This window comes from Penicillium hispanicum (assembly GCF_028827665.1).
Source record: "Penicillium hispanicum strain IBT 35686 chromosome Unknown utg000001l_segment0_segment0, whole genome shotgun sequence".
NCBI lineage: Eukaryota > Fungi > Ascomycota > Eurotiomycetes > Eurotiales > Aspergillaceae > Penicillium > Penicillium hispanicum.
In genome coordinates this window covers 250,858-277,798 of record NW_026623193.1, presented here as the reverse complement: position 1 = coordinate 277,798, position 26,941 = coordinate 250,858, and the positions used below count along the sequence as shown (strand labels likewise).

Sequence of the window (26,941 nt, the reverse complement as noted above, 5' to 3'; positions counted from 1 at the left end):
GTCACTTTCTGCCCCTCGGCGACTGCTTTCTCATTTGCACTAGCAACCTGGATGCCCAGAACTGATGCACGTTACAGATCAAATTCATCTTCACCTGAGATCTGCCTTTTGCGGCAGAACTTATTCATCAAATCAAGCGCTCTCGAACATTCCATCTGCTCTGCTTGGATCTCTTCCTTGGCTTCAACTGGACAGCTGACGTCCGATCATCAATTGAAGTATAGCCTTACTCCACCCCCAGGAGTAAGCAATCTGCCAAAATGGCATCCTTGGACGAGGCAGACCCCAACGAGATGGAATTGAAGGATGTTTTTGAAGACCTGGAGCTCCACAGGGTCATCTATGATGATCTCATGGAGGCTAGGCCTGATGACAAGGCGGCAATTGCGGAGACTCTCGATGTCATCAAACGATTGGAGTCCAGGGTCAAGCACCTAGTTGGTGAAGCAAGTCCGCCGTCTCCTATACAAGATCCTGCCTCAACCAACTCGTCGCCACCCCACCCCGAGCCAACCCAGCTGACGCCTCACACCTCGACTATACCCATGGATCCCATATCTGTTCCGTACTGGCCATCGTCTGCGCCTTCTCCCTTTGTTGCTCAACCCAGCCAGCATGATGAACCAAGTATGCCATTGCCGTCAACTCAATCCGTACCCGAGGGCTCCCGCAAGCGAGCCCGTCACGACTCAACAAGCCCATCCGCTCAGCCACAGTCATCAAAAAGGGCTGCAGTGTCGCAATCCATGTCTCGGATGGCGGAGATTGAAGAAAATCTTCAGAAACAACTGGATGAAAACCGCAGACTGTTTGCTGAAATGACAGACCCTGAAAGTATTCGGCTGAATGCATCCCTAGAAGGTATCACAGAGGCACAGGCTAGGGAAGATATGGCAAAAGAACAGGAGGAAAGTGAGCGTGCCATTCGAACATCATACCAGATGAGTAAGGATGAGGAGTTTGCCCGCATGCTGCAGGCGCAAGACGAACCCAGCGAGGAAGAGCGTGACTTAAATCCGCCGTCAAGATCCAATCTTCCCGAGCGCACTTATCTTGATCCTCTTAATCACCTTCCTTCGATTCCGCCATCCTTTCTTTCGTCTCTCCGTCCATCTCATACTCCTTCCTCTGCTCCTTCCTTCGCTCCTAGCTACGATCCCTTTTCCGCAGACCATTTTTACCCTAATAGATTCCCTGATCCTCCTGCATTCCCTTCCTCTGGAGACGACGATCTTCAGGAAATATCTGCGGATCGCTTTCACTCTCGATCTACTTATCCTTTCAGAGCCCCCCCAGTGCCTTCAAACTTACCAAATCATTCTTGGCAGAGGGATCTATCGATGCGTCCAGGAATGCCTCCGGGGTCATTTCCAGGCGCTTATTCAGATCCATTGTCAAACCTTTCTCCGAGACCTCTTCCGTGGATGCGAGACACAAAATTTGACGCGAAGGCTCTAGACCTAGTTCGTGAGCAGCAAGACCTTGATAATGACGAGATAGATTTCGAGTATGTCTTCATCACTTATGTCCATGTGGTCATGTATCTTGACTAACCAACTGAATTACAGGCGTTATGAAGAGAAGGACTTCCCCGAAGATATCAGAAATCTTCTGACCGGCATCAAAGATATCAATAATGTCACGAAAATGGACGATAATGAAACCCCAAGGGCCTTGAAAGCTACATTGATGAAGCATCAAAAGGTCGGCTTGGCTTGGCTCAAGGCGAAAGAGGAGAGCAAGCACAAAGGAGGTATTTTGGCAGACGACATGGGTCTCGGGAAAACCATTCAGACCATTGCTCTCATGGCTGCTCATCCGCCAACAGATCCCGGCCGACACCCTTGTTTGATCATCGCTCCCAAAGCTTTGATGGATCAATGGAGGCTTGAGATCCAGCGGCATATCAAACCCGGGCATCATCAGCTAAAGGTGTTCATTTTTCATGACAGACAGCGTCATGTCCCATGGCGAGAGCTTCAGAGCTACGACGTCGTTATCACGACCTTTGGCACACTGACTGCCAATCATAAAGCATTGCTCCAGGCAGAGAAGCTTCAGGACGAAGGGAAAGATGCGAGCATTGTGAAGAGGTTCCAGGACAAGGCGGTTCTTTTTACTCCGGCCAGTAGATGGCACCGAGTGATTGTCGATGAGGCTCAGAATATCAAGAACCCAGCAGCAAAGTCGACCAAGGCGTGCTGTCAGTTGAACTCCACCTACCGGTGGTGTCTGACTGGAACGCCCATGATGAATCGGCTTGAAGATTTTCAATCTCTGTTGAAGTTCCTTCGGATTCGGCCGTACAACAACAAGGACAAGTTTAGACGAGTAAGTCTACGTCAACATCCACCACCTAGGCACGATTATCGACGTTGGCTAATCAATGCAGGATTTCATTCGGCCCGTCAAAAGCGGAATAAGCGATGAACACACGATGCAGCAATTACGTGTTCTCGTAAAATCTGTCTGTCTACGTCGTACAAAAACCTCCAAGATTGACGGCCAGCCGATTCTGCAGTTGCCACCGAAAGTCACTGAGAAGGTCCATGTTGTTTTTGGCGAAGTGGAGAACGAGACATATCAGGCACTCAGCTCCAAGACTCAGAACCAGGTCAGCAAGTACCTTAGGGCTGGTACTCTGGGAGCAAATTACAGCCATATTCTGGTTCTTCTTCTGCGACTGAGACAGGCATGCTGCCATCCCCTTCTTCTGCAAGGATTCAATGTTGAGCTACCTGCCAATGTCCAAGGAGTGGATATGGTTGCCAACGCAAAATTACTGACACCCGAGGTGGTGAATCGCCTCAAGAATAACACGGACGAAGACTCTACTATGTGCCCTATCTGCTTGGATGTTTTTGAAAACACCGTGATCTACATTCCCTGTGGGCATTCTGTCTGCACAGAATGTTTTGCCAACGTCTCCAATCCCTCCGTGCTAGCAAGGAATGATGACGATTCAGGAACGTTCAAGTGCTCGACTTGTCGTGGCCCAGTTGATCCCCTCAAGATCACCGACTCCAACGCCTTCAAAAAGGCTCATGACCCGGACTCGCACCCTGAACAGGACACCGCTAAGGAGAAAGCCCTGTCCGATGACACCGACTCGGATGAGTATGACTCGGACACCGACACTGATGGAATATCCCGAAAACCGAAAAAGAAATCCCTCGCTGAGCTGCGCGTCATCGCTCAAAAGAACAAACGGGAGAAGAAGAAATATCTCCGCCGTCTAGAGAAAACCTGGATCCCTAGTGCCAAAATCGAGAAGACCATTGAAATCCTACAGGCAAATGAGGACCGCGGCAGGGGCGAGAAGACCATCGTCTTCAGCCAGTTCACCTCGCTCCTGGATCTGCTTGAAGTCCCAATCAACCGGCGCGGCTGGAAAAACGTGCGCTTCGATGGCACCATGAACGTGAACGATCGTAACGCCTCTGTCCGGGAGTTCACCGACGACCCATCATGTAGGGTCATGCTCGTCTCTCTCAAGGCCGGAAACGCCGGCTTGAACCTTGTTGCCGCGTCTCATGTTGTCCTGTTCGACCCCTTCTGGAATCCCTACGTGGAGGACCAGGCTATTGACCGTGCCCACCGCATTGGCCAGATGAAAGAAGTCTTTGTGCACCGGCTACTTATTGAGAACACCGTCGAGGACCGCATCGTCGAGCTTCAAGATAAGAAGCGCGAGTTGATTAGCGGCGCGCTCGATGAAGGTGGCACTATGAACGTGTCTCGCCTCGATTCCAGGGAGCTGGCGTACTTATTTGTATGTTTCATCCCTCTTTCGTTGGACATTGTGACCTACTCTGGGCATCATTTGCTAACATACATGGGTTTCTGCAGGGCGTGCAAGGCTAAATGCCGTATAATGGCAATAACTGACTGGGCTATTCCCACTATCTCGAGGTCTGCCTGCATCCTTTCATCAGTCTCAGTTGGATCCGTGATTGTTCTGTAGAGTTCTGGGGCGCAGGGACATTGTTGCTTTTTCGTCTTCGGTTTTACACTTATACCCTTTACTACCGTCTTGTGTTCGTGTCCAAGAAGATTGTTGTCGCCCCCCCCTTGTTTTTGTCTAGAGTCAAAGAGCATTCAAAGCCGGTTTAAGTTACCCGACAACTTTTATTTCGTTAAGTGTAGAATAGAGAAGATTTTGATGTTTAGATCTTGTTGAAAGAGGACTTGCTTTTGGTTCGCAGTGCTCGTTTCCGGGAGAAAAGACATTTAGATGGTAAGAGTCTAAGCTACTAAGGTTGGGGGGAAACAAAAAAGAAATGCATAATCGTGCCGTCCTTTCTTCAAACCGCCATTGCCCCAACCGCATTCATTGTATCGTGATTCTGAAAACAGGTTTTGCTTTTGCAGTGCAAAACCAGAAGCATTCGGTCGTGGAATATGCCGTCCCTCTTTGGGCATCCGCTGTCAAAAGACAGAGAACAAAGAGAGGGGCTGCGAGGAATCCCGGCCTCCAGGTGGAATTCGTCCGGGGCTCATTGATAGGGCGCACCGCCTTACAGGTCAGCGTCATCCTCGTCGGGGAGGGGCTGCTGCGTGGCGGCCTCCATCTCCTGGCGGTACTTCTCGAGCTGCTCGTGGTCGACCTGCACCTCAGGGGGAGCAAGAGCGGGGGCGGCGACAAACTCCTGTGCAGGTAGTTAGTAATTAGTGGTGCGAGACTGGCCAGATAACGGCAGGAAATACGTACCAGCTGGGGGTTGCCAACCAGCTTGCGGGCGAGCCACAGGAAGGGCTTCTCGAAGTTGTAGTTGGACTTGGCCGAGATATCGTAGTATTGGAGGTTCTTCTTGCGGTGGAAGGTGATGGTCTTGGCTTTGACCTTGCGCTCCTTCACGTCGACCTTGTTACCGCACAGCACGATCGGGATGTTCTCGCAGACACGGACGAGATCACCTAAGCCCAGTCAATTGGCTTGGTTCAAGATTAGTTAAAATCATCGCGGGTACTCACGGTGCCAGTTGGGGACGTTCTTGTAGGTGATACGCGAGGTAACATCGAACATGATGATACCGGCCTGGCCGTTGATGTAGTAACCATCACGGAGACCACCGAACTTCTCCTGGCCAGCGGTGTCCCAGACATCAAACTGAATGGTGCCGAGGTTCTATCGTTGGAATTCGGGTTAGTCGACCGTCACAAGATGGTGCGATTTTCGAAGCGGGGCTCGGCGGGGTATAGCATACGGTGGTGAAGGTAAGGGGGTGCACTTCGACACCGAGAGTGGCAATGTACTTCTTCTCGAACTCGCCAGTCAGGTGGCGCTTGACGAAGGTGGTCTATCGCAAGGTCTGCGTTAGCGATGACGGTCTGCGCGGATGAGCTGGCGTTGGGCAGATATTTTCATCTTTGTTGACAATGGCGGGGCAAGGGGGGGTTCAGTAGCAACGAGGCTGTTCGCTTCCAAATTCCAGCGGCAGCAGCTTTTGCAGCCAGTTCGATATCCACCATGCCCATCATGCCCGCCAGTCACTCAAAGAAATCAGGATGGCGCTTACCTTGCCGGTACCACCGTCACCGACCAGGACGAGCTTGAAGGTAGGGGCGGTCTGTTCAGCCATGGCGAATGTAGAAAGTTGAATCCGAGGGATAACGGTCGCCTGGAGGAATTCGCAGATGAAGGTATGGAACTGGGGGTTGTTGTTTAAAGGGGTGAGGAAGGAAGGGGAAGTCTGAATAATGCTGGATGGAATTTTTGCCCCGGTCGCGGGCGAGTCACGTGTGTGTGTGCCTGAGGGGCCTGACGTAGTGTCAACACATCGAGGTTATCACTCCGATTACCATACAACACTGCCGGATGCGCGCGTTTCCAATGGATTTGGCTTCTTGTATTAAAGGAAACTATATCTCCATTTTGAGGCTCCGATGCCTTCTGCCTGTCCTTTGATTTTTATTTTGGATCCGATGAGACGCAGTCCCGCCCCTGGCGAGGTCAAAACAGAAAAGAACCACCAGGAAAGCCGTGATTCGTGATTCATGGGCAAATCGCATCGTCAATATACACTGGCATAGAGCCGCAACTACAGCAAGAAAGTCCGCGCTTCTACAGCGGAACAAGATGACACCCGAGCAGTCCCCGGCCACCCCAATTGCGCCGTGGGGTGAGTTCCAGATCCAGCTCTGTAGAACCCGATCCACTTTCCTCCTTGCGTGACACCTTGACTGAGAGCGGGCGCTGCATGAAACGGTTAGTCTGGAGATCCCGTGCAGCAATGTCGGGTAATCACTACCTACCCCTTCATTCTGCTGGACGGTCTCGGCGACCTTCGAGAGGCGCTCGTGGTTCAACCAATGCACTGGTCCAAAGCCTCGAATGAGGTCTCCGGCCTTTAAGCCCGCCTGATCAGCCGGGCTCCCTCGCTCCACGCTATTGACCTTGGCAAAAGGAGTTCCTAGCATGCCTGCGTCGGCGATGCTGTTCTCCGTAATAGACGCCGGTGCAGTCGAAGGCACACTGGTACCATTTGTGGTCGCACCTGGCGCGTTTTGCAGTCGAGCAAAGTGCTCGTGGACGCCTTTCTCGAGGTTTCTCATGACCTCCTTGTGATCATTTCGAAGACGGATGATCCGTACTCGTGTAGTTCGAACTAGTTTCTCGTCTCAGTAAACCGGGGTCAACGGGACGAGAGGGGTGTCGTACCTTGAGCGATATCGATGTCGTCGCGCGGAAAGCCATCGAAGGTTGTCAGAGAGGAGTTCATGCTCACACCATGCTGTCCAGGCCGACTTATCAGTAAACAGGTTCCTTCGGAGAGAGTAGTGCAAGGGCCAAAAGGACCTACCGAGTTGAGCACGCTGCTGAGCGCGGACAGTTCTGCCTCGATCCGTTCTTTCTCCTGCATGAGCTCAACCACAGACAGCTTGGATAAGTCGAGCGGGGCAGCTCCGGACGTTGGTCCGGAGCCCACAGTCGGGGCGTGGATGTTGTCGTCCATGGGTACGCCCATCGTAAGAAGGTGGGGAAGAGCGCAGCATCGCGGCGTTCACGGGCGGTGGGTCTCCGGGAGCTCGAATTTATCTAAGCGCCACTTGGCGCCTCAACTATATCTCCCCGGGCACTCCCATGCATCTTTCACATTACATTTTGCAGCGCTCTCCGCTGGCACTGAGATCAGGTTCCCCGATGGCGCGAATGCTTCAAGTTCGTCAACGGCCACTCTATCCCTGCGATCGCGGGCCAGCGACCAGGATTCAAATCCCACCTAGGAGCTGCCTCACGTCATGACGTACATGGATGAGATTCAAATTGCCGGTTCCTCAGCGCAACAGCTGCCTGGGTCCATCGCGGTTGTCACCATGGCGCCCATCTCGTACCTTGTTGACGAGGCTGTCGCGATCGAGGCACTGAGGACAATATCGCCGTTTGCCTGCACCGCTTTCCCGCGCAACGTGCACCCGTCGCGACTGCCGCGCCATGAGGCTTGAGGCAGTGTCGGGCGTTGCTTCTGTGAGATCCGGGTCCAAGCATCCTGGCAGTCCATCTTCATGACACCCGTATCTGAACCCCGGCACCAAATCAGCGGCGTTGCCGCTCCGTGGCCTGATCATGGAGTATAAGGATGCCGCCGAGACCGAGCAGACCGCGCTGCAAGTGGAAGATGGCGCCGGAACAGAGACGGACCAGAAAGATGAAGCCCTATTCCCGCCGTCCCCACTGTCGCCTGCTCCCGATCATCCGTTCAAGAAATGGATGGATAGTTTTCGAGGACGAAGACGGGTGCCCCCGACGATCCCTGAACGCTACGTCGAGGGCTGGCCAGACTCCTCACGGACCGACCTTATTACCCCAAATCTGATGCCGGAGAATATCTCACCACAGGATCAGCATTGGGAGAGGTCCTCGACACATTCATCTCATTTGAGGGTAGTCAAAACAACTACCATGAGCATTGCAAGCCACAGTGTGGCACGGTCCAGAGGAACTACCCAGAGCACAACCACCCAAAGCGCCGTGTCAGACGTTCGTGTTTCAGGCGACAGTTCCCGGCCAGCATCAAGCAATCATGTCGACGAAGCTGCCGAGATGCGCGCAAGCAAAAGACGCCAAGTGCTACGTGAACTGGTTGCGACGGAGGCTGATTATGTCCTTGGTCTCAAGGCTCTCATTCAAGTAAGTCCAATAACCAGCATGGACCGAGACGTGGTCTTAATTAGATGTTGATATGTGACATGTCCAGGTACTTTCCATTTTCAATGCTAGACCTCAGATATACCACAACATCGAGCAGATCCATGAGATCCACGAACAATTTTTGACTCAGCTTCAGACCATAACGCCTCTGTCAGCTTCACCGGCTCCTGAGGGCGCTTCTGATGTTTTGTCTCGGGGGCTTTCAAAGCGTTTGAGTACCATTGATATACCTGGACTGAAGGGGTTTCCGAATCGATCATTGAGGGCCAAAAAACTCAAGGAATCTATTCGTCAACGCTTTAAGAGCTTGGTGGCGGATCCCTCCGAAGCTCTTGATGTTGCTCGTGAAATTGATAGATTGGTAGGCTACTACTCTCTGAAGCTTTTTCTTTCTTTTTTTTCTTTTTTTCTTGAGGCGCCTACTCACGACATGACCACAGTCTGTTTCATTTTCTGCATATGAGGAGTTCTGTGGGAATTATGACCTTCTCACGCAGGATGTGGCCATATTGCGGCGTTCAGTCCCCAACTGGGCGGTGGTCGACCAGGGAATTGAGGCCTTGTCCAAGTCCGTTGCCTCCATGGATAGCCGGAAACTTGAAGAAAACAAATCAATGTCAATGAATGATTTGATGATCAAGGTAAGATTCCACGGTCGTTATGAATAGTTATTGTTGCTAAGTCATAGCTAGCCCATTCAGCGTCTGTGCAGATACCCACTCCTCCTCCAAGACCTGCTCCGCCACACTCCTGTCAGTGACTGCCCATCATCTCATGACGAAATGCGACAAATTCTGGAAGCCCTGCGCATACTTGTCGCGAAGATCAACTCGGCCACTGGAAACCCTGTTAATAAAGATCGTATTCAAAAGACTGTTATTCTGTCAGGAAAGATCGAATTCTCTGGCTCGGTACGCTCATTCCATTTTGCATAGGGACATAACTAACCTTTGTACGTGCAACAGCATGCTCTTCAAGACATATACAAGGAACTCGGCCCGCTGATCTTGTGTGGCGCACTCCATGTGACTTATCGAACGCCAGAACACCCCACTGGAGAGTTCATGGCGTGTGCTCTTTTCAATTGCTACCTTCTTCTGGCCAGAGGAGTCCACGACTTTCATCGACTAGAGGCGGTTGCTTGTATTTTTATGGATGATTTGCGCATGGATACGCTTCAGAATGGTAGAGGTAAGCGATCTTCCAGCTGCTTCTGTTCATTGCAAGATTTTCTAATCCCTCTAGGGTTATACTGCTACGGATGCCCGTTTTCGTGGAAACTTCTTTTTCAAGAACAGGAAGACAACTACGAGCTCATTCTCAGTGCATCATCTGCCACCGAAGAAAAGCATTGGAAGACAGAGCTCCTGAAATGTTCTGCGGCAATGGGTGAGACGGCCAAATCCGGAAACTCATCAGACCCAAGGAAGTATTCGTTCATGAATCTAAACCTCCTACCTTTGGACCGCGCCCAGTACGCTGTGGCCTCCTTGGCTCGAAGAACCTCCATGGACTCCCTGGCGATTTCTCGAAAGTTCAATTCACAATACATAGTCATCAAAAAAACATACTCTCCCCACAACTCCGAAGAAGCCACCAGTCAACTTGACGGCGAGATTGAAAGATCAAAGATGCCGATTGCACGCGGCTCACTGACTGTGACTGCAAGGCGTGTGGATCGAGTTCGCTTGGAACGGTACATGGCCGATGTCTACACTCGAGACGTACTCCCCCTGCCCGGAATGGTGCTTGGTCGAGGGGACCTCTTTCGCCGTGGCTCGATTATGAGACGTCTCAGCCTTCATACAGGATTCAACAAACGATCTAGCTCTGTAAGCACCACTCACTCAGGTCCGGTAGTCCCTGAAACGCGCCCGGCCAGCGAGTACAACAGCGAGGAGAAGGAATTTCTTGCAGGTCACGATGGCTGCGACGACCAGCATGGTCCACATGATGTGGATTGTGAATCACCCAAGACGCCCACATCCACTATAAGCCGCACAAGAACCCTTCTATTTCGGGAACCTCCCAAGAAGACGACCGGATCGAGCTCGTCGCCTCGCAGCGAGAAGCGTGGCAGCGAGGACAGTAGCCGGGAGTTATCACCGTCGCGCAAAAAGTGGTCGTCACCGAAGACCCTCTTCAGTGCTTTGTCACCGAAGAATCTGAAGCGGACCCGTCCTGGGATGGGGCCAGGGACCGAGTCCTAGGGTGGAGATCATCGTCAGCTGTCTGAGGTGCTTGAGGGAAGTGGAGGGTGGTCAGAAACAAATGAGAGGGATTATTGTTATTAGCTTGGCGAAACGTAACGAGGCGTGAAAGCAATTGAGTGAATTATATGGACTACTCCACCAGTGGAGCTGATATATGACGTCGCAAAGCAGGGAGGAAGCGTACTTCCATGACACACGAGCACTTCCTTCTGCCCCAGCATTCCGTGACGTCATCCATCATCATCCCACTCTTTTAAATGCTCTGTCGCTGTCTTTCTCTCCTTTCGCAACTACATATCACCAAGTCAATTGATATTATCTGTACCAAAATGCCTCGTGCCAACGACACTACTTCCAAGGTCTTCTACAAGGGCCGCTCTGAGGACTTCATTATCTTCGTTGATGACCTCGACATCCTGCAGAAGTGGAAGAACGATCGCAGCATCGCCCTGGCCGATGTCCTGAACGGCTGGAAGATCTTCGTGTCTCATGCGTGAGTTCTCCTAGAAGCATACCAGGCCGGATATCCAAAATTGCACATAGCTAACAAGTAATATCAGCCACGGTGCTCAGGGTATCCTGGATACCGCCAGCAAGGCCGCTCTAGAGAATGAGTTCGGCACCAGCAACGAAGATGATTGCATGACAAAGATCCTAGAGGGTGGAGAGTACCAGACCAACACCGTATGTCATTCCCCCTCGTCTTCTGTTTCTCGGATTCATACTAATCTGCTTTCTACAGACCCGCGAGCGGGAGGGCGGCAAGAACGAGTCCAAGGGCCCCGTCGGCATCACTCGGTAAATTGGACATTACCTCTGAGCTGGCAGGGGTGGTGGCCACATGCAGCTATTGCACTGTTCACCATGGCAATATGCCCCTCTTCTCACCACCCGAGTTGTCATGGACCCTGCTCTCTTCAGGCACTACAGCCAGTCTTCACAAGTTGGTATGAACATGAAATATGGTCAATCAACGTTGGAATCTAGAAGCGATTTCGGAAGGCCGAGTTATCACGGGGGTTCTTTTGGGTTGTTTTGCATATGAGCCGTGGCAGTTTTCCATACCTGATATCATGAGATAACGAGAGAGACGAGGTCGCTCGTCACACAAATACCATACCACGTTGATCTAAATCACGACTAAGATCATTGTCAAGTGCACTGTGCAGTAGCAATCACAATCACATCAACAGAATCTATCGTATAGTCAACCACACACGATAAATAGCAAAATTCTCGAAATCAGCGAGAAGGGTATTGAGCAAAACCAAACAGTCCAACAAGGACCCAACTAAACCACCCAGACACGCTGTCTACACAGTGAGAAGCTCTCGATCCGTTCTCCGCTGGGCAACCCAATTGCCTAGCTCCGCCCACACAGCCTCCTTCTGCGCAATAGTCATCCCAGCAGCAAGCCCGCTGGTCGTTGTGGCCACGAAGACCGGTGCACCTGCCCAGTCGGACCCAGTCGTACACCCCATATTCTCCTCCTCGCTCTGCCATCCATATCGAAATTCCTCCTTCCGAATCGCTCGCCCATGCCGCACCCGCCATACAGCCTCCCAGATGCTCTTGCCGACCAGGCACACGGCCTCGGGCCGTTGTGCGGCAACCTTGGCCTCTAGCACTGGCACGCCTGCGTCCATCTCGGCTTTGCTGAGCATACTTGCGTCGCGGGTCGGCCGTTCCACGATGTTCGTATTTCCCACGCTGTACAGCTCCGGGAGCTTGTATGTGTCGGAAGGCGGGTGCCGGATGCTGGTTATTCCCGATGAGTGAAGGAGTTTCCAGAATAGATTTGATGGGTGGGCGTAGGCGAATCCCGTTGTGCCAGTTAGCAGCCCCGGGTTCACCCCCACGAGCAGGAGGATGAGGTTTGGGGGGATTGTGTCGCGGAGGAGAGAATCGGAGGCGGCTGGGGTGTGGGTTGGCGGTGGTTTGCGTTTGCGGCGTGTTGGCGACGGGGTTGTTGGGGACGAACGAGAGCGAGTGAGGCGTGGATAGGTGACAGCGGATGATATAGGAGCTGTGGGTGTGGTGATAGTGGATTGTGTAGCTGGCTTGGCCCTCTTGGGACTCGGAGTGCCATCGCTCGTTCTGGGCTCGTCCTCTCTGTCATCCAGGCCATTGGTAGAAAGGTCTCGTTTCAATGGGCTGGTTGGCTTGTTTGCCTGGACAGCGGCAGTGCCATTCGCGTGTAGATATTTATTGAGCTTGCCATTGAAGCTGGTGATTTTGTTGACAGGCACATCCTCGGCCTCGGCTTCGGCACCGGAGACCTTATCTTCATGCGCTTCAGGCTGATCCGCTTTGTCGAGTATGGATGAAAGCATACTGGGTTCTAGAGTGCTTAGGCATGCTAAAGTCAGTTTGTGCAGTTATTCCCTGCTCAGGATGGGAGTGGAGCTTGAAACTTCTCGTTCATTGCTGTGAGGAAACAAGATGAAAGCATCTCGACTCCGACAATTTCTGGATACGGTCACGTGGGTGTGGTGTTTGTGGCCTTATTTGCCTGGTCTCCAACTTTTGCTGTAGATAGCCTCACCCAGCAACAACCAGACAGCCGACCTTTTGCTTCAAAAGCTTATTGTGACTATCGCCGGATAAGGCAAAATATCTGTTCTGGTCACTGTTATAGTTTGGTCATTTTGGTTGAAATTCCGAAAATAGTCGCTGCAGGCCTGATGTATATATGCTGGGATCCCGGTGGGTAGAACAGATGTGCGTTAGATTATGTGCATTCGGGCATTATTGCACGTAGTCAAGTATGTACAAGATCTGCGTCTGATACACTCAATGCATCAAACCGAACAAAATGATTAAGCCCTGAGGACCCCCGGTCGTTTCGGTAATGTCCAAGGCCGCGGACAGACAATCTGTATGCACTGTGAGGAAAGAGTCTCGAGGCAGCAAATGAATGGTTTTCACATACCTCGCCTTCACTGTAGGCCCAGAAATACACCCCAATTCCGATCAAATAATATAGTGCAGGGTCGGTTCCTTGGTAGAGAAGGGCGGCAAGTAGAGCGCTTAGAGGGTATATGATCAGGCGGATCTCAATGCTGCGATGTGGCAGCGATCCCGCTAATGGCTTCAAGGGCCACTCCCATGCTATCCCAACAAGACCCATTACGAGATTGAGAATCTGGAGGACCGGTATGGGTGCCACGGCGGCATCGAGGTTTTTGGAGACAAAGTCCCAGAAGACTTTTGGCCAGATGAAGGCTTCAATAGCGCTGGCGATTTGGTCTGACATGACGAGACGATGTTAGCCCATCCTGTCCATCCTTGCACAACCTTGGGAGCTACCTACAGGTTGATGCAGTGAGAATAATCAATCGGCCCCAGTGGTTTTTAATGAGTCTGCCCATCTTGTCGTATTATGAAGATCGGGTGATGGCGTATACCCCCGTGAACCTCTCGACCAGCGAGGTATTCGTAGGAGTAGTGCAGCTATCGCTTGCGCACAAGCGATGAAGCTGTTCTGATCAAGTTCGCAGAAAGTGGGATGGATCTTCCGTTGAAGTGGGCAAGATCAAGACGTGGGATGCGATTGCGATATGCGACCAAAGTTCGTCAAGCGCATAGTTCCGTATGATGTTCGGCTTGTTCAACCAAGGAAGACGCGCAGAGACTTGCACACACAGGAAAAAATGGATAGCCTATCGTGAAGGCATTGTTGAATCTGGGGAAAGAGGAAAGAGGAAGAAATCTTTGGCGACGTCGTGCATTGCAGGAGCGGGGAGAGTATATCCATCTATACTTAGGCCAGCCGCCATGAGACCGACAACAATCCATCCAGTAATCCGAGCCGACATGCGAGGATGTGACGCTTGGGCGCCAACCGAAGTGACCGATGCATCCGACTAGGTCTGCATCTCGAGAAAGTAGGGCTTGTCGTGATCCGCACGGATGCACCTAAGCGCCCTGGGCCAATCACTTCCTATGGCAGGACCGTGTTCTTGACATCCCCTCATCCCGGGATTCTGCAAGAGCTATCGCCTGCGACGTGATTGGGGAGAGGAGGATGTGACAGAGCGGATCGCGATGCGGGCGTGCGCGAATCAGCGATCGCGGTGCCGGGCCTTGGCGTGATGAGATGCAGCTGGTGGCACACGCAGTGCAGGGCCTGTCGCCGGGGGTTCTCTGATCCATTTTTACTCACATTCGAATTGTAATGCTGCGAGTGGCCGAGGCGTGGGTTGCTGTGAGCTTCCGGCATTGTGGCAGAGACAGCGCAGGTTGACACCCGGCGCGATGATCGCGCCAGCTCTGACTTTGTCGACCGCGTTGTCGCTTTCACCCGTCCCCTACACGGCCAGTTCGAATTCCACTGCGAGGAGATAAGCGGGAAGTGATGCTGTGATGGTCGATGTGATACGAGGTGTCCAGTGGGCCTAGATGGCCTCCAGCGGGGGAGGAAGGGTGATAAGTTGAGATAGCGACATCAATCACGCACTTGGAGATTTCCACCTAGCAACCCTCTATGTTTAGCATTCGCAAGCTCGAGAAAATGACGGGAGAGGCAGAGCGTCACGGTCCCACTGGTCACCTTCTCGTTGGTGTGATGAAAGGCAGCGCCTGCAGAATGCATCTGATAGGCGGCTGCTCGAGAGACGTTCTTCCTTGGCTTCAGTTAGCGCTGGTCATTAACCGGCCTGTCCAATGCTGATTGGGGGTTGCTTGCGGGCATTTTCGACCTTGGAAATCCATAGCCTTGACGATGCTCCAATTCTTCTCTGGAGGTTGTTGACAATGCCATGTGAATTCTACTGTCTTTGCAGACCCGAGAAGCAATGGCGGTTGACTTTCGCCAGTCATATTCTACAGAAATAGCATAGTGTACATGTTCGTTTTTGACATTTTCACCTCTCTTTCCTCTCCCTTGAGCTTCTCCCAGTGACTACCTCACATACGACCGAGATGAGACAGCTTTCACGGACTGTCATTCATCTCCTCGTCAGAGGTGATCTCTTCACCTCCCCGAGGCACTTGGTCAGCGATGTCCAGGTGGATACGCATGTGCCTCTCACGAAGCACATGGTACACCTGGCACAAGTCGCTGAATTTCAACCCCGTTTGCGTCACCCAGCCTCGGGGCAGACTGGGCAGGTCGTCTCGAAGATGCTCGAACGCGAGCATCACCAGCTCCTTCGACCACGGGCAGGCTTGAATGGCCCGATAGAAGACGGCCCGGGCTGCATTGGCGTTCCCAGCCAAATACAGCTCGTACAGGATGTACAGCTTCCAGATCGACAGATTCGATCTGGCGTTGTCGGCATCGAAGCTGTGAGGTACATCCGTGTTGCCGGAAGTGAGCGCAGTCGGATCCCTGCGCTCACCCAGGGCACTTTCAAATGCTGCCCGGGTCGAGTAAGGAGTGGAGCCCGTAAAGATCGGGCGGCAGATCTCCATGTAGATGGAGAAGAGGTGAGTCGAGATAGGGACGCTCTGGGGAGCGACCGTCGGCATGCCAATGTAGTCGTCGAGTCGATACCGGCGATCGGGATCCACGCCTTTGGTCAGATCATGGACGTCCCGAAGCCGGTCGAAGATGGGGACGCGAGCCTCATTCCACATGGAGAGCGACAGGAACATGGTGTTGTGAGGGAAAAGAGATGCGCTCTCCTGGAGCCAACGACGGATCTCGATTGGCCGGAACGCTTTGTTCTTCTTGTTGCAGTTAATATGGAAATAAAGGACTTTGGCGCGAGACTGGTGCAGTTGCTCAGCGGTAAACTCTTTGAAAATCTCCTCCTCGGAAGGCATGTCCCTCATTTTGGAGATCGCATCAGTGTAGACATCCACGACCGCCTTCAAGGGCCAGTTTGCGAGATATTGGAGAAGAGCCAGGCAGTCCGTATAGGCCGTGTATGCTTGTGGCTTTCGGGAAGCCAAAGTGCGATCTTGACATTCACGCAAAAACTACATGGTGTTAGATTCAGGCAGAGTGTATGGAGAGAGAAGAAACTCACCTGCTGAGCTTGGAGAATGGCCGTAGGACTGAAAAAGAGAGGCTGATCAGAAGCTGGCATTTGCGCCACGTCGATCTTTCCCTGCTGCATAGCATGTAGGGTGTACAAGGCTTGTGGATGTTGCTGACGACTAAGCATATCCCAGATCCATGAGTTCCACAATATCCCACGGTCTGCCAGTTGCTTGTCCACCGAGTTGGCAGTCTTTGATAAAGCAGTAGCCCACACATTGTTTGCCATGCCGTCAGCTCCAGTTCTCGATTGCATTAAAGCATAGGCATTCCAAAGCCGCAGATCTGACGATCGCCGCTTTACCAGTTCCTTTGCGACCTTCTTGGACGCGTCGGGGTTGCACGCGAACTCGAAGGCCAAGGCATGCTCAGCTAGCTCGTCGTCCTGAGGGTGGCGCTCCATCAAGGCCCACAGAGCGCGTCGTACCCAGTCACGATTGACGCCAGGAGGTCCGGCTGTATTGGCGGAGGTCCATGTCTGAAACGAGTAGAACCAGCGACTGGGTTTGGCGAACAAGGTATCCGTGGTGTGCAAGAAGTTGGGCATTGGGAAGGAGAATGGCGACGGCGGAGCTTGCGAATTGCTAGTGTTCCCTGGCATCCATGAAGAGAGACCGTACTGGGCATTGTTGACGTACTCATTTCGCAAAAAGTTGTCCCAACTCCACAGTCGAGTCGTCCTGGCATTCATACAATGCGTCAGATGAGGCAAGTGACAAAAATACAGAAAGCCATCGATCAGTTCATCCGCGCTGTGGAGATCCCAGAAATGCTGCACGATTTGGACCATGTCGGAACAGACTACCACTGTGTATGGATCATGTCGGTCCGGGTAGAATCCGTCTAAACTGCGGAACGGCGTCAGCGACTTGCCAATACGTTCTCTCTCGGCTTTAGTCCAAGACGGTAGAAGGGATGAAATATTGATCTCGGTCTGGTAGGTGGTCAGAATAGAACCCATATCACAGTCTGCGCCGTGGCGCCAGCCGTGTGCACCGAGCTCGCCGATACGGGGGGTCTCTGACTCCCAGAATTGGGTAAATGCATGCAAAGCCGCTTCCTTATCATCGGCAACGTCGGATGGGATGAAACAGGTGAATTCAAGTACTGCTTGCCAGAGACCCACCGCAAGCTCAGTGTATCCTGCCTCACGAAGAAAAAGGGTCAATCGCAGGAACAGATAGCATTGGATGTGGGTTCGGCCCGGTCCTGTCATATGTCGTCCGTTGAAATCCAGTGATTCTCGGAAGATAGCCACACACTGGTAAAAATCGAACTCCTTCAAGTTTGTCTGGCGGAAATCCAGGTACTTCACCCAGATATTGATCCACTCAGGATTGCGTTCTAGGGTGCTTTCCCATTCTGCCGAAAGCATCTCTGCATCCCACAATTGCGATCCTTCCTGCAATCGTCCCAGCAAAAGTCGATCCCTGTGGGGGGTGTCGGTGGCTTCCTTCAGAGCCTTGTCGTACAGTGACAATTTCACGTCGGCCAAACTTTGGCGCTGGGCATAAGTCAGGGAGCTAGAGTCCTCTGCTGGGCCCAGGATCATGACTTCCTGGTGATCAATCAAGCGGAGCCACGAGCCAACATCATTAGGGTTCGAACCCACGGCCTGCCATAGTTTGGCGTTGAGGGCTTTTCTCTCCGCATCAAGATCAATTTGAACAGTCACGGCTTGATGCTCAGGTTGGGAAATGAGGTCCATGTCATCATCAGATTCTTCCACTTGCAGTTTGTAACTGGGGTAGCGATAAATCGGAGTTTCACCCCAGTCCTTGTCGAGGTTATGCGTGAGCCTGACGAAATCGTCGGTCAAATTAAAGATCGAATAGTTGCGTAGACGATACTTGGGTGGAGCCAATCTGGGGACTTCAGCTAGCGGCTTTAAGATGCCGCCCTTTCTTTGGACCCCGGACCCCCCAGTTGAACATAGAACAATGTGTTCGCCACGTGAGGCATCTCGATCAATCCTCAGGTTTCCTGGAGCACCAAGAACGTGTCCATTTCCTGCCCGTTCATAGGCATGTTCTACGTATCGCTGCGCTGGCCCAAAGACAAGGTTGTTCCGATCACCTTTGGTGTCAAGCTCGAAAAAGTCACTCGCTCCCGAGGCAGGTTGAGTTGTATCACCAGAAGCTTCACTTCGAATAGGGGTCTCAAGCACGCTGCCGACAGGGCTTTGAGGGGGAATCAGGTCAGGCCTGGAGCGCAGCACTCTCTGTTCGCGCAATCGTTTGCGCTCACTGGAACCAGGACTGTCTTTGGAAGTGGAGCGATGGCGATGGCGCGAGTGTGGACGGCGAGCGGGTGCATTCTGGAGTGGCCTTCTGTCGAAATGTCCTGGAGAGCGTGCACGGTGATCATGATGCCGATCAGACGAGCGACCAGAGTCGCGATCGTCGCGTTGATGGGTATCGCGTGAGCGGCGATCGGGCGTGTGAGGAGCCCCGACTGAGCTCACCTGAGGGGGTTTGAAGCTGCCAAATTTTGGAACAGGCTTCTTTTCCTGGACCTGGAAGTCAGACAAGGATCATTCAAGCAAATCATCCAAAAAAAACTCACCTCCGAACCCGACGAGTCCATCGTCGTGGGCCGTTGTGACTGTTATCAGGCGGGCGTGGGATCAGATAAAGCGGAGAAATGATGTTCCGAAGGCGGTGAGGGGAAACAGCAGAAAAAAGTCTCAGATTCAAGCAGCCTCAGACAACTCTGCGCGCGCCCACTTCCGAGAAACCCACAAGCTTGGGCTCAAGATATGGGATACTGTGATATGTTCTGAGTGACCAAAAACCTTTTCTTATGATGGCTTCGTCTCTCGCTGCGCAGCTGTCGCAGATTGCGGCCAAGTCGACACACGAGCTCGACCTTAAATCGCAGCGGATCTCCCACTCCCAGTCACTGATCTTTGACCAGAAGGTTGCCGGATCTCAGGACTTTGACACGATCTATGATATTTGCTATGATGGATTCCGAGAGCTTTGCTCCCTGGATGTGCGGTTTGAAGAGTTTGAGCGCACAATCTTCAGCGAGCAGAGCAAGGCCGAGGACCGAACGCAGATGAATGCGGATCAAAACAGGGAGCTTGATGCGGTGATTGAGTCTTTTCTGGCTCTTGTTGGAGGAAGACTGCAGTTGAGTCCAGCTGTGAAGGCAGTGGATTGGTTAGTGAGACGGTTCAGGTGCGTGACTCGTTCAGGGTGGAATCTCCATGCCAGACATGGAAATGAACGACTAATCGATGTCACAGGATTCACGAGTACAACACTGCTTGTGTGCTACTTACATTCCTTCCCTATCATACGACTCCTCTCTTCTTGAATCTGCTCTCGATTTTGCCTACTGATCTTACGCCGACATTCAAAGTTCTTTATCCATATAAGAACGGCCTGATCAACCCACCGCGGCACCCGCTCGTGCATAGCGCAACTACAAACAAAAATTTTTTTTCCGCAATGAACGAATATGTCTTGAATGCGTGCCGCCAACAGGCTCAGAGCCATATACTGCTTTCTTTCTGGGCCGGAATCACGACAGAGGCAGTCGCTGCCATGCTGGATAATGCTCGTTCCGGCAGGCGGGAGCTTGAGAAGCAAAATCACGAAGAAATTCTTTTCCGCGTACTAGCGGTCCTCAACCGTGCATTTGCAATGAAGAAAATCCCGGAACTAATTATCAGCTGCTACATGATTTCCGTGGTGCTCGCTCAAAAGGCGGCGCTCACAGATAAAGTTATCGATGGCCTTATGGAAAGTGTTGTCGGCTCTTGGACAGAAGAGACTCTCAGCTCGGGCCTTATCTGCTTGGCTGTTTTGGCACAGCAGAAACCTACCACTGCACTTCCAAAGAAAGTATTTAAAGGTATAATCCGCCTTGAGAACCCCATTGAAAAATTGTCCGAGGTTACTGCCCAATGCCAAACTTCCAAGTTCATGATTGGATTGGTTGTGGGCTGCCTTAGCAACCTAAACAAATATGCCGACAATACCCCTCTTGCTCTGTTGTCCTCTGTCTTCAAACTCACCTCTTTCACGGAGAATGAAATGAAGGAAGCCATGGCTATGGTTCTCAAAGCAGCCAGCGACCCTGATGAGACCAGAGGCATGAGCTTGGACACTCAAACCCAACTTGCTGAATTGGTTCAAGGATTTGGCCAATCTGCTTCTCTTCAGCCCATCTTCCAGAAGACCCTGGCGGAGTCTTCTTTGAATATTCCAGCCCTGGAACATAACTTGCAGGCTGTTGTGGATGTCCCAATACCCTCGCAAGCTATCGAAGACGTGACCATGGAAGACGCAGATGAGCAAAACGACCTGGATACCTTCACTCCTGCCCTGGAATCTCTATCTCAAGAATCTCAGTTCTCTTCATCATTCCTAAGCAAGCAATCGATACCTGAATTCGATTCTCTTGTCCAGGTTCTCGCATTGGCTGTTGATTCCGATTCCAAGCTTGATCAATTCACCAGCTTGAGAATCCTGGGCAAAGCGGAGGCGACAAAGAATCCTCAGTACTTGACCTTCATGGTACGAGTCTTTTCGGGAAATTATCCCATTGGCACTAAGGTTGCGGCCTTGAATAAGACTGCCACGATTCTCTCATCCACTCCGGAGGGCTTTGACCCGCAGGCCCTATTGCCATTTTTACTTGTTGCTCTTTCTGATCCATCGGAACGTATCCGTCGCGAAGCTACGAGCGTCTTGGCCGCCTTTGGCTCCTTGTACAAGAAAAACACGAAGTCTGATGGTGGCTCTGCTAAACCCTGGGCTCACGACATGCTTTATGGCAAGGGAAAACATTTGAATGGAGTTTCCTGGCTACCACTTCGTGATGTGCAAAAAGTGCTTGAGCGTGCCCTTCTACCTGATTTAGAAGAATATATCCTTGATCCGAACCACATTAACAAGGTCATCGATGCTACGCTGCGAGGTGTCGTTGTGTCTGACGGATCGGGCGCCTCGGAGTTGAAGAAATCCCTCCGGCTTGAGCTGTTTACTTTCCTCTGCTCGCATGTTGTGTGCATGCCGGTATTTGCGCCCAAATTTGGCTTGCTTCGTTTGCTGAACAATGTCAAGAAGGTTTCAGGAACTACGCGCACAAAGGAGCTTCTTCCTCTGCTTGAGAGCTGGCGTGGCCTGAACCAAAAGCAAGTTGATGAGATTTGTGGCAAGGAGCGTCTCTCTGCCTCAGAAAGCGAGCAGCAAGTCGTTTCTATCGTTACTCCCAAAGACAGTGATGCCATTGGTATTCTTCTCGGCAACGTTAGTACCGGTTCTCAGTCTGTGCGCCCTGCCTTTGTCGCGGCTGGGTTTGATCGGATCAAGGAGGTCTGGGCCAGAATCCCAGAGGAAAACCAACTCGCGGCGGCTGATAAGTTGTTGGACATTTCTTTGGGACTGTCGACAGATGATGCGCCCGTGGCTGACAACTGCCGTGATGTTCTTCGCAGTGTCGAGTTACCTGGAACTATCCTGGTAAACTTTGTGAAGAAGATTCCGGTGTCCTTGACCGACATTGAAGCCATTGGCCCTGCGCCGAAGCGGAGACGCACTAGCCAGAACAACATGGTCGCAATGACTGTGAAGGATGAGACCGAGCTTAGCAAACTCATGGACAAAATGACCTTCATTCTTGAAATTGTGGACAGCTCTAACCCGGATTCTCATCCCGAGTTAGCCGATGGTCTATTCCAAACTCTTGCTGCTCTTCATCACTTCAAGTCCCAGATTCAGTCCGGTATGAGCTATCTTCTCAGTTTGACCTTGGGAAGTCTCTTGGCTATTGTGAACAAATCCAAGGTGAGATTCATTCTTCCATTAGTTTTTGAAAGGTGAATTGACATTTATGCAGGGATCTTCCAAACTACTGTTCGATACCTCGGTCGTTCGAGCAGATCTTGTTGTTGACTGTGTACGAACCACCGAGAGCCCCCAGGTGCAAAATGCTGCCCTGCTTCTGGTGGCTGGATTGTCTGCCATTGCTCCTGAGCTTGTTTTGCATAGCGTGATGCCTATTTTCACGTTCATGGGTTCCAGCGTGCTCCGAAAGGACGATGACTATTCCGTCTCCGTCATTGACCAGACTATTGACCAGGTTGTTCCTGCACTTATTCAGTCGCTTCGCAACCAGAAGCGAGACATTGTTTCTGGTACTTCAGAATTGCTACTCAGCTTCACTGCAGCGTTCGAACATATTCCATCCCACCGGCGTCTTCGCCTCTTCCACGCATTGATCAACAAGCTGGGAACCCAAGACTTCCTTTTTGCCGTCCTTGCAATGCTTGCCAACCGTTACTCCAGCGACAAAGATGTTCTTACTCTGATGAGCGGCTTGGTTTCAGATACTACCCCTGTCGTGGAACTTACAACCTACAGCAAGTATCTCAACCTTGTCATCGATGCCTTCAGGCCCAAACCGTCCATTTCCCAGGTTCTTCTCGGAATTGGTAGCGATGACGGTCGGGATCCTCAGAAGGTTGCAGTTGATCTCCTGCGCGACCTGGCCCACTTGTTAAAGCACTCATCGCTCAAGTCGAAGCTGGAAGCGGCCTTTGAGACCGAGAATGAGGTTGCAGCTCAAGTTCGTGCTTGTTTCTCCCGTGTGCTGGAGCAAGTTCTCGCCATCGGTGAATCTGTGCAGAGCATGAAGCCTGTTAGTCAGGCGTGTGGTGACGTTTTGGGTGCCCTATTTGGTACCTTGTCTCTCGTCGACTTCCTCGACACCATAGAGGTTCTACTTCAAGGACCTAACGATGATTTGCGACGCAAGGTCCTGCGTCTCCTGGAGACTCGACTCCGTCAGCCCCCTGAGCGTGACAGCGCATCTCAAATTCGTGTCCTTGATTTCCTGCCTATCCTTGTCGGTATCGTTGAATCTTCTCCTGACTCTCTGCTCAAACATGCTGCTGTCGCTTGCATCGATCGTATCACCGAGAAGTATGGTCGCAAGGACCCGTCGAAGGTCATCTCCGCTGCTAAGGCTGTTGCCAGCCAATCCTGCCTTGGCCATGACGATGAACGAATCCGCGTAATGGGTGTTCTGTGCCTCGCTTCCATGGCTGAAGTACTGGGCCAGGCTATGATCCCTGCACTTCCAGATGCGCTTGGCCAGTCTTTGAATTTGTTAGAAGTCAGCCTTGCTCCTGGAAAAGAGAACTCGCGCCTGCACGACGCGGTCTATTCGCTATTCTCTGCTCTTCTTGTGCACCTGCCATTCATGATATCGGCCAGTCAGCTTGACAAGATCTTGTTGCTTTCCTTCAAGTCTAGCAACACCAGCCTTGAGGAAACCTGCGCAGAGAGTCGCCAAGAGACCCTTCACCTGATGGCGTCGCGGAAGATGGACCTGACCGCCACGTTGGGTGCAATTGATCGCAACTGGCAGCATGCCGTGGAGGCTGGACCAACAGCCACGAACGAGGTTCTGCAAGTCCTCAGTCTGGGAGTTGAGAAAAATGCCAAGTCTGCTATTGTCAAGAACGTCACTGTTCTATCCAAGATTCTCTTCAAGGCATTTGATTTGCGACGCGAGCAAACTGCCAAGGGCGATGATGCTGCCTTCCACGCCGTCGATTTAGACGAGGCTGAGACCGCCCTGAACGACGTCACCATCAAGATGATCTACAAGCTTAATGATAGCACCTTCCGGCCCCTCTTCATCAAGTTTGTCGAGTGGGCTACAGCGGGCGCGCCCAAGAAGGACGAGCAGGGCCAGTTGTCGCGACTCACCACTTTCTACAAGTTCCTTGATGTGTTCTTTGGTACACTCCAGGTATGTTTTCGTCTTCGCTGCTCATCAGGACTTGATCGGACCAAAGCTAACTCCGCCTAGTCCATTGTCACTGGCTATTCTAGCTACATTCTGGAGAACATGGTCCAGATTCTCAGTACTGCTGGCCCGGGAAAGGCTACCAAGGCTCTTTGGTTGGCATTGCTGCACACGCTCCGTAACTCTTTCGAGAATGACCAAGATGGTTTGTTTTGTGCTGCCCTACTCATTTCCATGCCACCTATGCTCACAGCTCTACAGAATTCTGGCAATCTCCTTCCCACCTGGCCAAGGTTTGTGGGCCTCTTATTGCCCAGCTTAGTCACGCCACCACCTCAAAGACTGCCGATTTGGTCATCGAGGAGGTTGTCCCTACAATCACGGAGCTTGCGGTTGCCGCCGACTCCACCGACAACCATAAGGAACTGAACACAGCGCTGATGAAGCATCTGCGACCTTCCTCTGCTCCTAATGCCAAGGCTGCTGGTGGTGATAACCCGTTTACCCGCCTCGCAGCTTTGAAGACAGAGCAGGCCCTCACCGAGCAGCTCGGCGAAGAGTGGCTTGCACTCCTTCCTGAAATGCTGCCGTACATCAGCGAGCTGATGGAGGATGAAGATGAAAACGTCGAACGAGAAGTGCGGAAATGGGTCAAGCAGATTGAGGGCGTTCTTGGTGAGCGACTTGATGATATGTTGACTTAGGAGGGATAGTTTACTTGGGTGGCTCTGTACAAAATCGGCATTTTCTGGCGTTCGTAAAAATAGACCCCAAGGGGATGCAGCAGATGATCTGCAAAGAAAATATTTCTTTATTTACATATGTCCAAAAATAGTCGAATTGCGGTTGCACACGCTTTCCATTCTCGCCGCCGTCGAGGCTGCTTTAGTTCGCTGGAACTAGATGGTCGGCCGCATCGACGCCGGCATTCCACCGGTATTTCGCGGCTGGATGGTCCGCAGGCGGGCCAGATTGGCCCGTCTTTGCATAGAGATTCTCGCGATATGTCCCCTTGGGCACCGCGTAGTCGTTCCAGAACAGACCGCGGCGGCGAAGCTCGGGGATAAGAAGCTCAATGATGTCCTTGAAAGAGCCGGGCTTGACCGCGTATGCCTAGTCGGTATGATTAGAATCAGCATCGAACTGGGAGCGACTGAGATGATCTCACCAGGTTGAATCCATCCACGTCCGCTTCTTCAATCCAACGTTCCATGCTGTCAGCAACCTGTGCTGGGGTGCCGACCGGCGTGGCACCCAGGCCCCCAACGGTGATGTGTTGGCCGACAGTTGCTTTGGTCCACTTGGGGACTCCAGGACTAGCCTTGGACCAACCTTCTACGGCAGACCTGGATCGCACAGTGTTCGATTAGCGGCCGGAGAATTCACTGAGGCGACGAATGACGACCTACCGGATGGCATTACTCTCGACGTGGCGGAGCTCTTCATCGTCGCCGTACTTGTCCAAATCAATTCCCGTCCAGCCCCCGAAGAGCGCGAGCGCACCATCGATGGACCCAAGGCTGCGGTAGTACTTGAACTTCTCCACGGCCTCTTCCTCCGTGCGACCGAGAACGGGGCACAGGAGAGCGAGGAACTTGATGCTCTGCGGATCACGTCCATACTCCGTCTTCGCGAGTTGGCGAATCTCCGCGACATTCTTGGCCACCACGGAGGGACTGTGGCCAGCGACGAAGATCGCTTCCGCGTGTTGGGCTGCAAAAGCCTTCCCAGCTTTGGAGGTGCCCGCTTGCAGAATCACCGGTGTCCGCTGAGGACTGGGTTGGCATAGATGGGGACCTGGCACCTCAAAGTACTTGCCAGAGTGGTTGATCTGGCGGACTAGGGATGGCTCCGTGTATACACCGCGCTCGCGATCGCGGACCACTGCGTCCTGTCGCCAGGATGACTCCCACAACTTGTAGGTCACCTTGATATACTCCTCTGCCACGGCGTATCGGTCGTCGTGCTGGATGAGGTCAGCACTGGGAATGATATGATACGCCGGCGGCATTCAAGAACGGCAACTTACATGTGGCTGCTCAGCTGCGCCCAGATTCCGAGCGGCAGAGTCGAGGTATCCCGTCACGACCTGTGATGCATAGTGAGAATGGTTCATTTCAATGTCGAGGCATGTCCAGCCCCGTTGTGTGAATTGGCGCGGCACTCACATTCCACCCCAACCTGCCATCATGTTAGCGGTTTACCAAAGAAAATGAAAAGAATAAATTAAAGACAAGGCATAGTCGGTTCACCTACCGCCCTTTGGTCAGATGATCGACGGTCGAAAGACGTCTTGCTAGATGATACGGCTGCTCATATGTCGTGGTGACAGTCACACCGAACCCAATATTCTTTGTGGCCGCGGCCATGGCGGGGACGACGGCCAAGGGCTCGTTTACTGGCCACTGTGCGGCAGAAATCACTGCAGGATCGAGGTTCCTGGGCCCCTTGTAGACATCGTAGCCACCTAAACATGGATGATGCAATGAGTATCTTCCAGCTATCGTGGTCGGCTCCCCGGTAGGCTAGCTTACCGAGTACATCTGCGATGAAAATGCCATGGAATTTGGCAGACTCGAGTAGCTGAGCAAGCTCGATCCAGTGGTCAATATCATTGAAACGATGCGACTCATCTTCCGGATGGCGCCAGAGCCCGGGCGACTGGTGGCCGCTACCTGCATGGTGGGTTAGCGGGCTCGATGGCCGTGCGAAGTGCGCAACACGAATAGAACCTACACATTTCAACGAACGCATTGAGGATCAAAGACTTGCGAGGTTGTTCAGTCCCTGCAGAAGCTCCATTCTCCGCCATGATGTGAAATA

The 26,941-nt window shown here is 52.2% G+C and overlaps 10 protein-coding genes across 10 annotated transcripts; 5 read left to right on the top strand and 5 right to left on the bottom strand.

Moving 5' to 3' along the window:
* Positions 1 to 260: 260 nt before the first annotated feature.
* On the top strand, positions 261 to 3,772 carry N7459_000105 (DEAD/DEAH box helicase; the record flags this gene model as incomplete). The annotated part of the gene is made up of 3 exons (XM_056939290.1): positions 261 to 1,507; positions 1,569 to 2,331; positions 2,393 to 3,772. Coding segments are annotated over 3 exons (3,390 nt in total), but the record flags the coding sequence as incomplete, so codon positions are not given.
* Positions 3,773 to 4,517: 745 nt separating this feature from the next.
* N7459_000104 (Ran family GTP-binding nuclear protein) lies at positions 4,518 to 5,582 on the bottom strand (the record flags this gene model as incomplete). The annotated part of the gene is made up of 5 exons (XM_056939289.1): positions 4,518 to 4,649; positions 4,712 to 4,917; positions 4,975 to 5,128; positions 5,208 to 5,300; positions 5,520 to 5,582. 5 exons carry the CDS (start codon positions 5,580 to 5,582, stop codon positions 4,518 to 4,520), a joined length of 648 nt encoding a protein of 215 aa, XP_056803569.1.
* Positions 5,583 to 6,064: 482 nt separating this feature from the next.
* Positions 6,065 to 6,968, bottom strand: N7459_000103 (putative 26S proteasome non-ATPase regulatory subunit Nas2; the record flags this gene model as incomplete). Its single annotated transcript, XM_056939288.1, has 3 exons — positions 6,065 to 6,196; positions 6,256 to 6,608; positions 6,662 to 6,968. 3 exons carry the CDS (start codon positions 6,966 to 6,968, stop codon positions 6,065 to 6,067), a joined length of 792 nt encoding a protein of 263 aa, XP_056803568.1.
* A 274-nt stretch (positions 6,969 to 7,242) lies between these two features.
* On the top strand, positions 7,243 to 7,446 carry N7459_000102 (uncharacterized protein; the record flags this gene model as incomplete). Its single annotated transcript, XM_056939287.1, has 1 exon — positions 7,243 to 7,446. One exon carries the CDS (start codon positions 7,243 to 7,245, stop codon positions 7,444 to 7,446), a length of 204 nt encoding a protein of 67 aa, XP_056803567.1.
* A 121-nt stretch (positions 7,447 to 7,567) lies between these two features.
* Positions 7,568 to 10,362, top strand: N7459_000101 (putative Rho guanyl nucleotide exchange factor; the record flags this gene model as incomplete). Its single annotated transcript, XM_056939286.1, has 6 exons — positions 7,568 to 8,131; positions 8,199 to 8,513; positions 8,593 to 8,793; positions 8,845 to 9,063; positions 9,118 to 9,343; positions 9,398 to 10,362. 6 exons carry the CDS (start codon positions 7,568 to 7,570, stop codon positions 10,360 to 10,362), a joined length of 2,490 nt encoding a protein of 829 aa, XP_056803566.1.
* Positions 10,363 to 10,694: 332 nt separating this feature from the next.
* On the top strand, positions 10,695 to 11,167 carry N7459_000100 (SBDS family protein; the record flags this gene model as incomplete). Its single annotated transcript, XM_056939285.1, has 3 exons — positions 10,695 to 10,858; positions 10,926 to 11,049; positions 11,108 to 11,167. 3 exons carry the CDS (start codon positions 10,695 to 10,697, stop codon positions 11,165 to 11,167), a joined length of 348 nt encoding a protein of 115 aa, XP_056803565.1.
* Positions 11,168 to 11,678: 511 nt separating this feature from the next.
* N7459_000099 (mismatch-specific DNA-glycosylase) lies at positions 11,679 to 12,698 on the bottom strand (the record flags this gene model as incomplete). Its single annotated transcript, XM_056939284.1, has 1 exon — positions 11,679 to 12,698. The coding sequence occupies one exon, from the start codon at positions 12,696 to 12,698 to the stop codon at positions 11,679 to 11,681; it is 1,020 nt and encodes a 339-aa protein (XP_056803564.1).
* A 2,602-nt stretch (positions 12,699 to 15,300) lies between these two features.
* Positions 15,301 to 18,937, bottom strand: N7459_000098 (uncharacterized protein; the record flags this gene model as incomplete). The annotated part of the gene is made up of 3 exons (XM_056939283.1): positions 15,301 to 16,290; positions 16,341 to 18,860; positions 18,917 to 18,937. The coding sequence occupies 3 exons, from the start codon at positions 18,935 to 18,937 to the stop codon at positions 15,301 to 15,303; spliced, it is 3,531 nt and encodes a 1,176-aa protein (XP_056803563.1).
* Positions 18,938 to 19,153: 216 nt separating this feature from the next.
* utp10 (snoRNA-binding rRNA-processing protein UTP10) lies at positions 19,154 to 24,822 on the top strand (the record flags this gene model as incomplete). The annotated part of the gene is made up of 5 exons (XM_056939282.1): positions 19,154 to 19,533; positions 19,602 to 22,149; positions 22,202 to 24,121; positions 24,182 to 24,323; positions 24,380 to 24,822. The coding sequence occupies 5 exons, from the start codon at positions 19,154 to 19,156 to the stop codon at positions 24,820 to 24,822; spliced, it is 5,433 nt and encodes a 1,810-aa protein (XP_056803562.1).
* A 181-nt stretch (positions 24,823 to 25,003) lies between these two features.
* N7459_000096 (LLM class flavin-dependent oxidoreductase) lies at positions 25,004 to 26,930 on the bottom strand (the record flags this gene model as incomplete). The annotated part of the gene is made up of 8 exons (XM_056939281.1): positions 25,004 to 25,231; positions 25,287 to 25,464; positions 25,528 to 26,084; positions 26,148 to 26,207; positions 26,287 to 26,299; positions 26,375 to 26,585; positions 26,653 to 26,793; positions 26,855 to 26,930. 8 exons carry the CDS (start codon positions 26,928 to 26,930, stop codon positions 25,004 to 25,006), a joined length of 1,464 nt encoding a protein of 487 aa, XP_056803561.1.
* Positions 26,931 to 26,941: the final 11 nt, after the last annotated feature.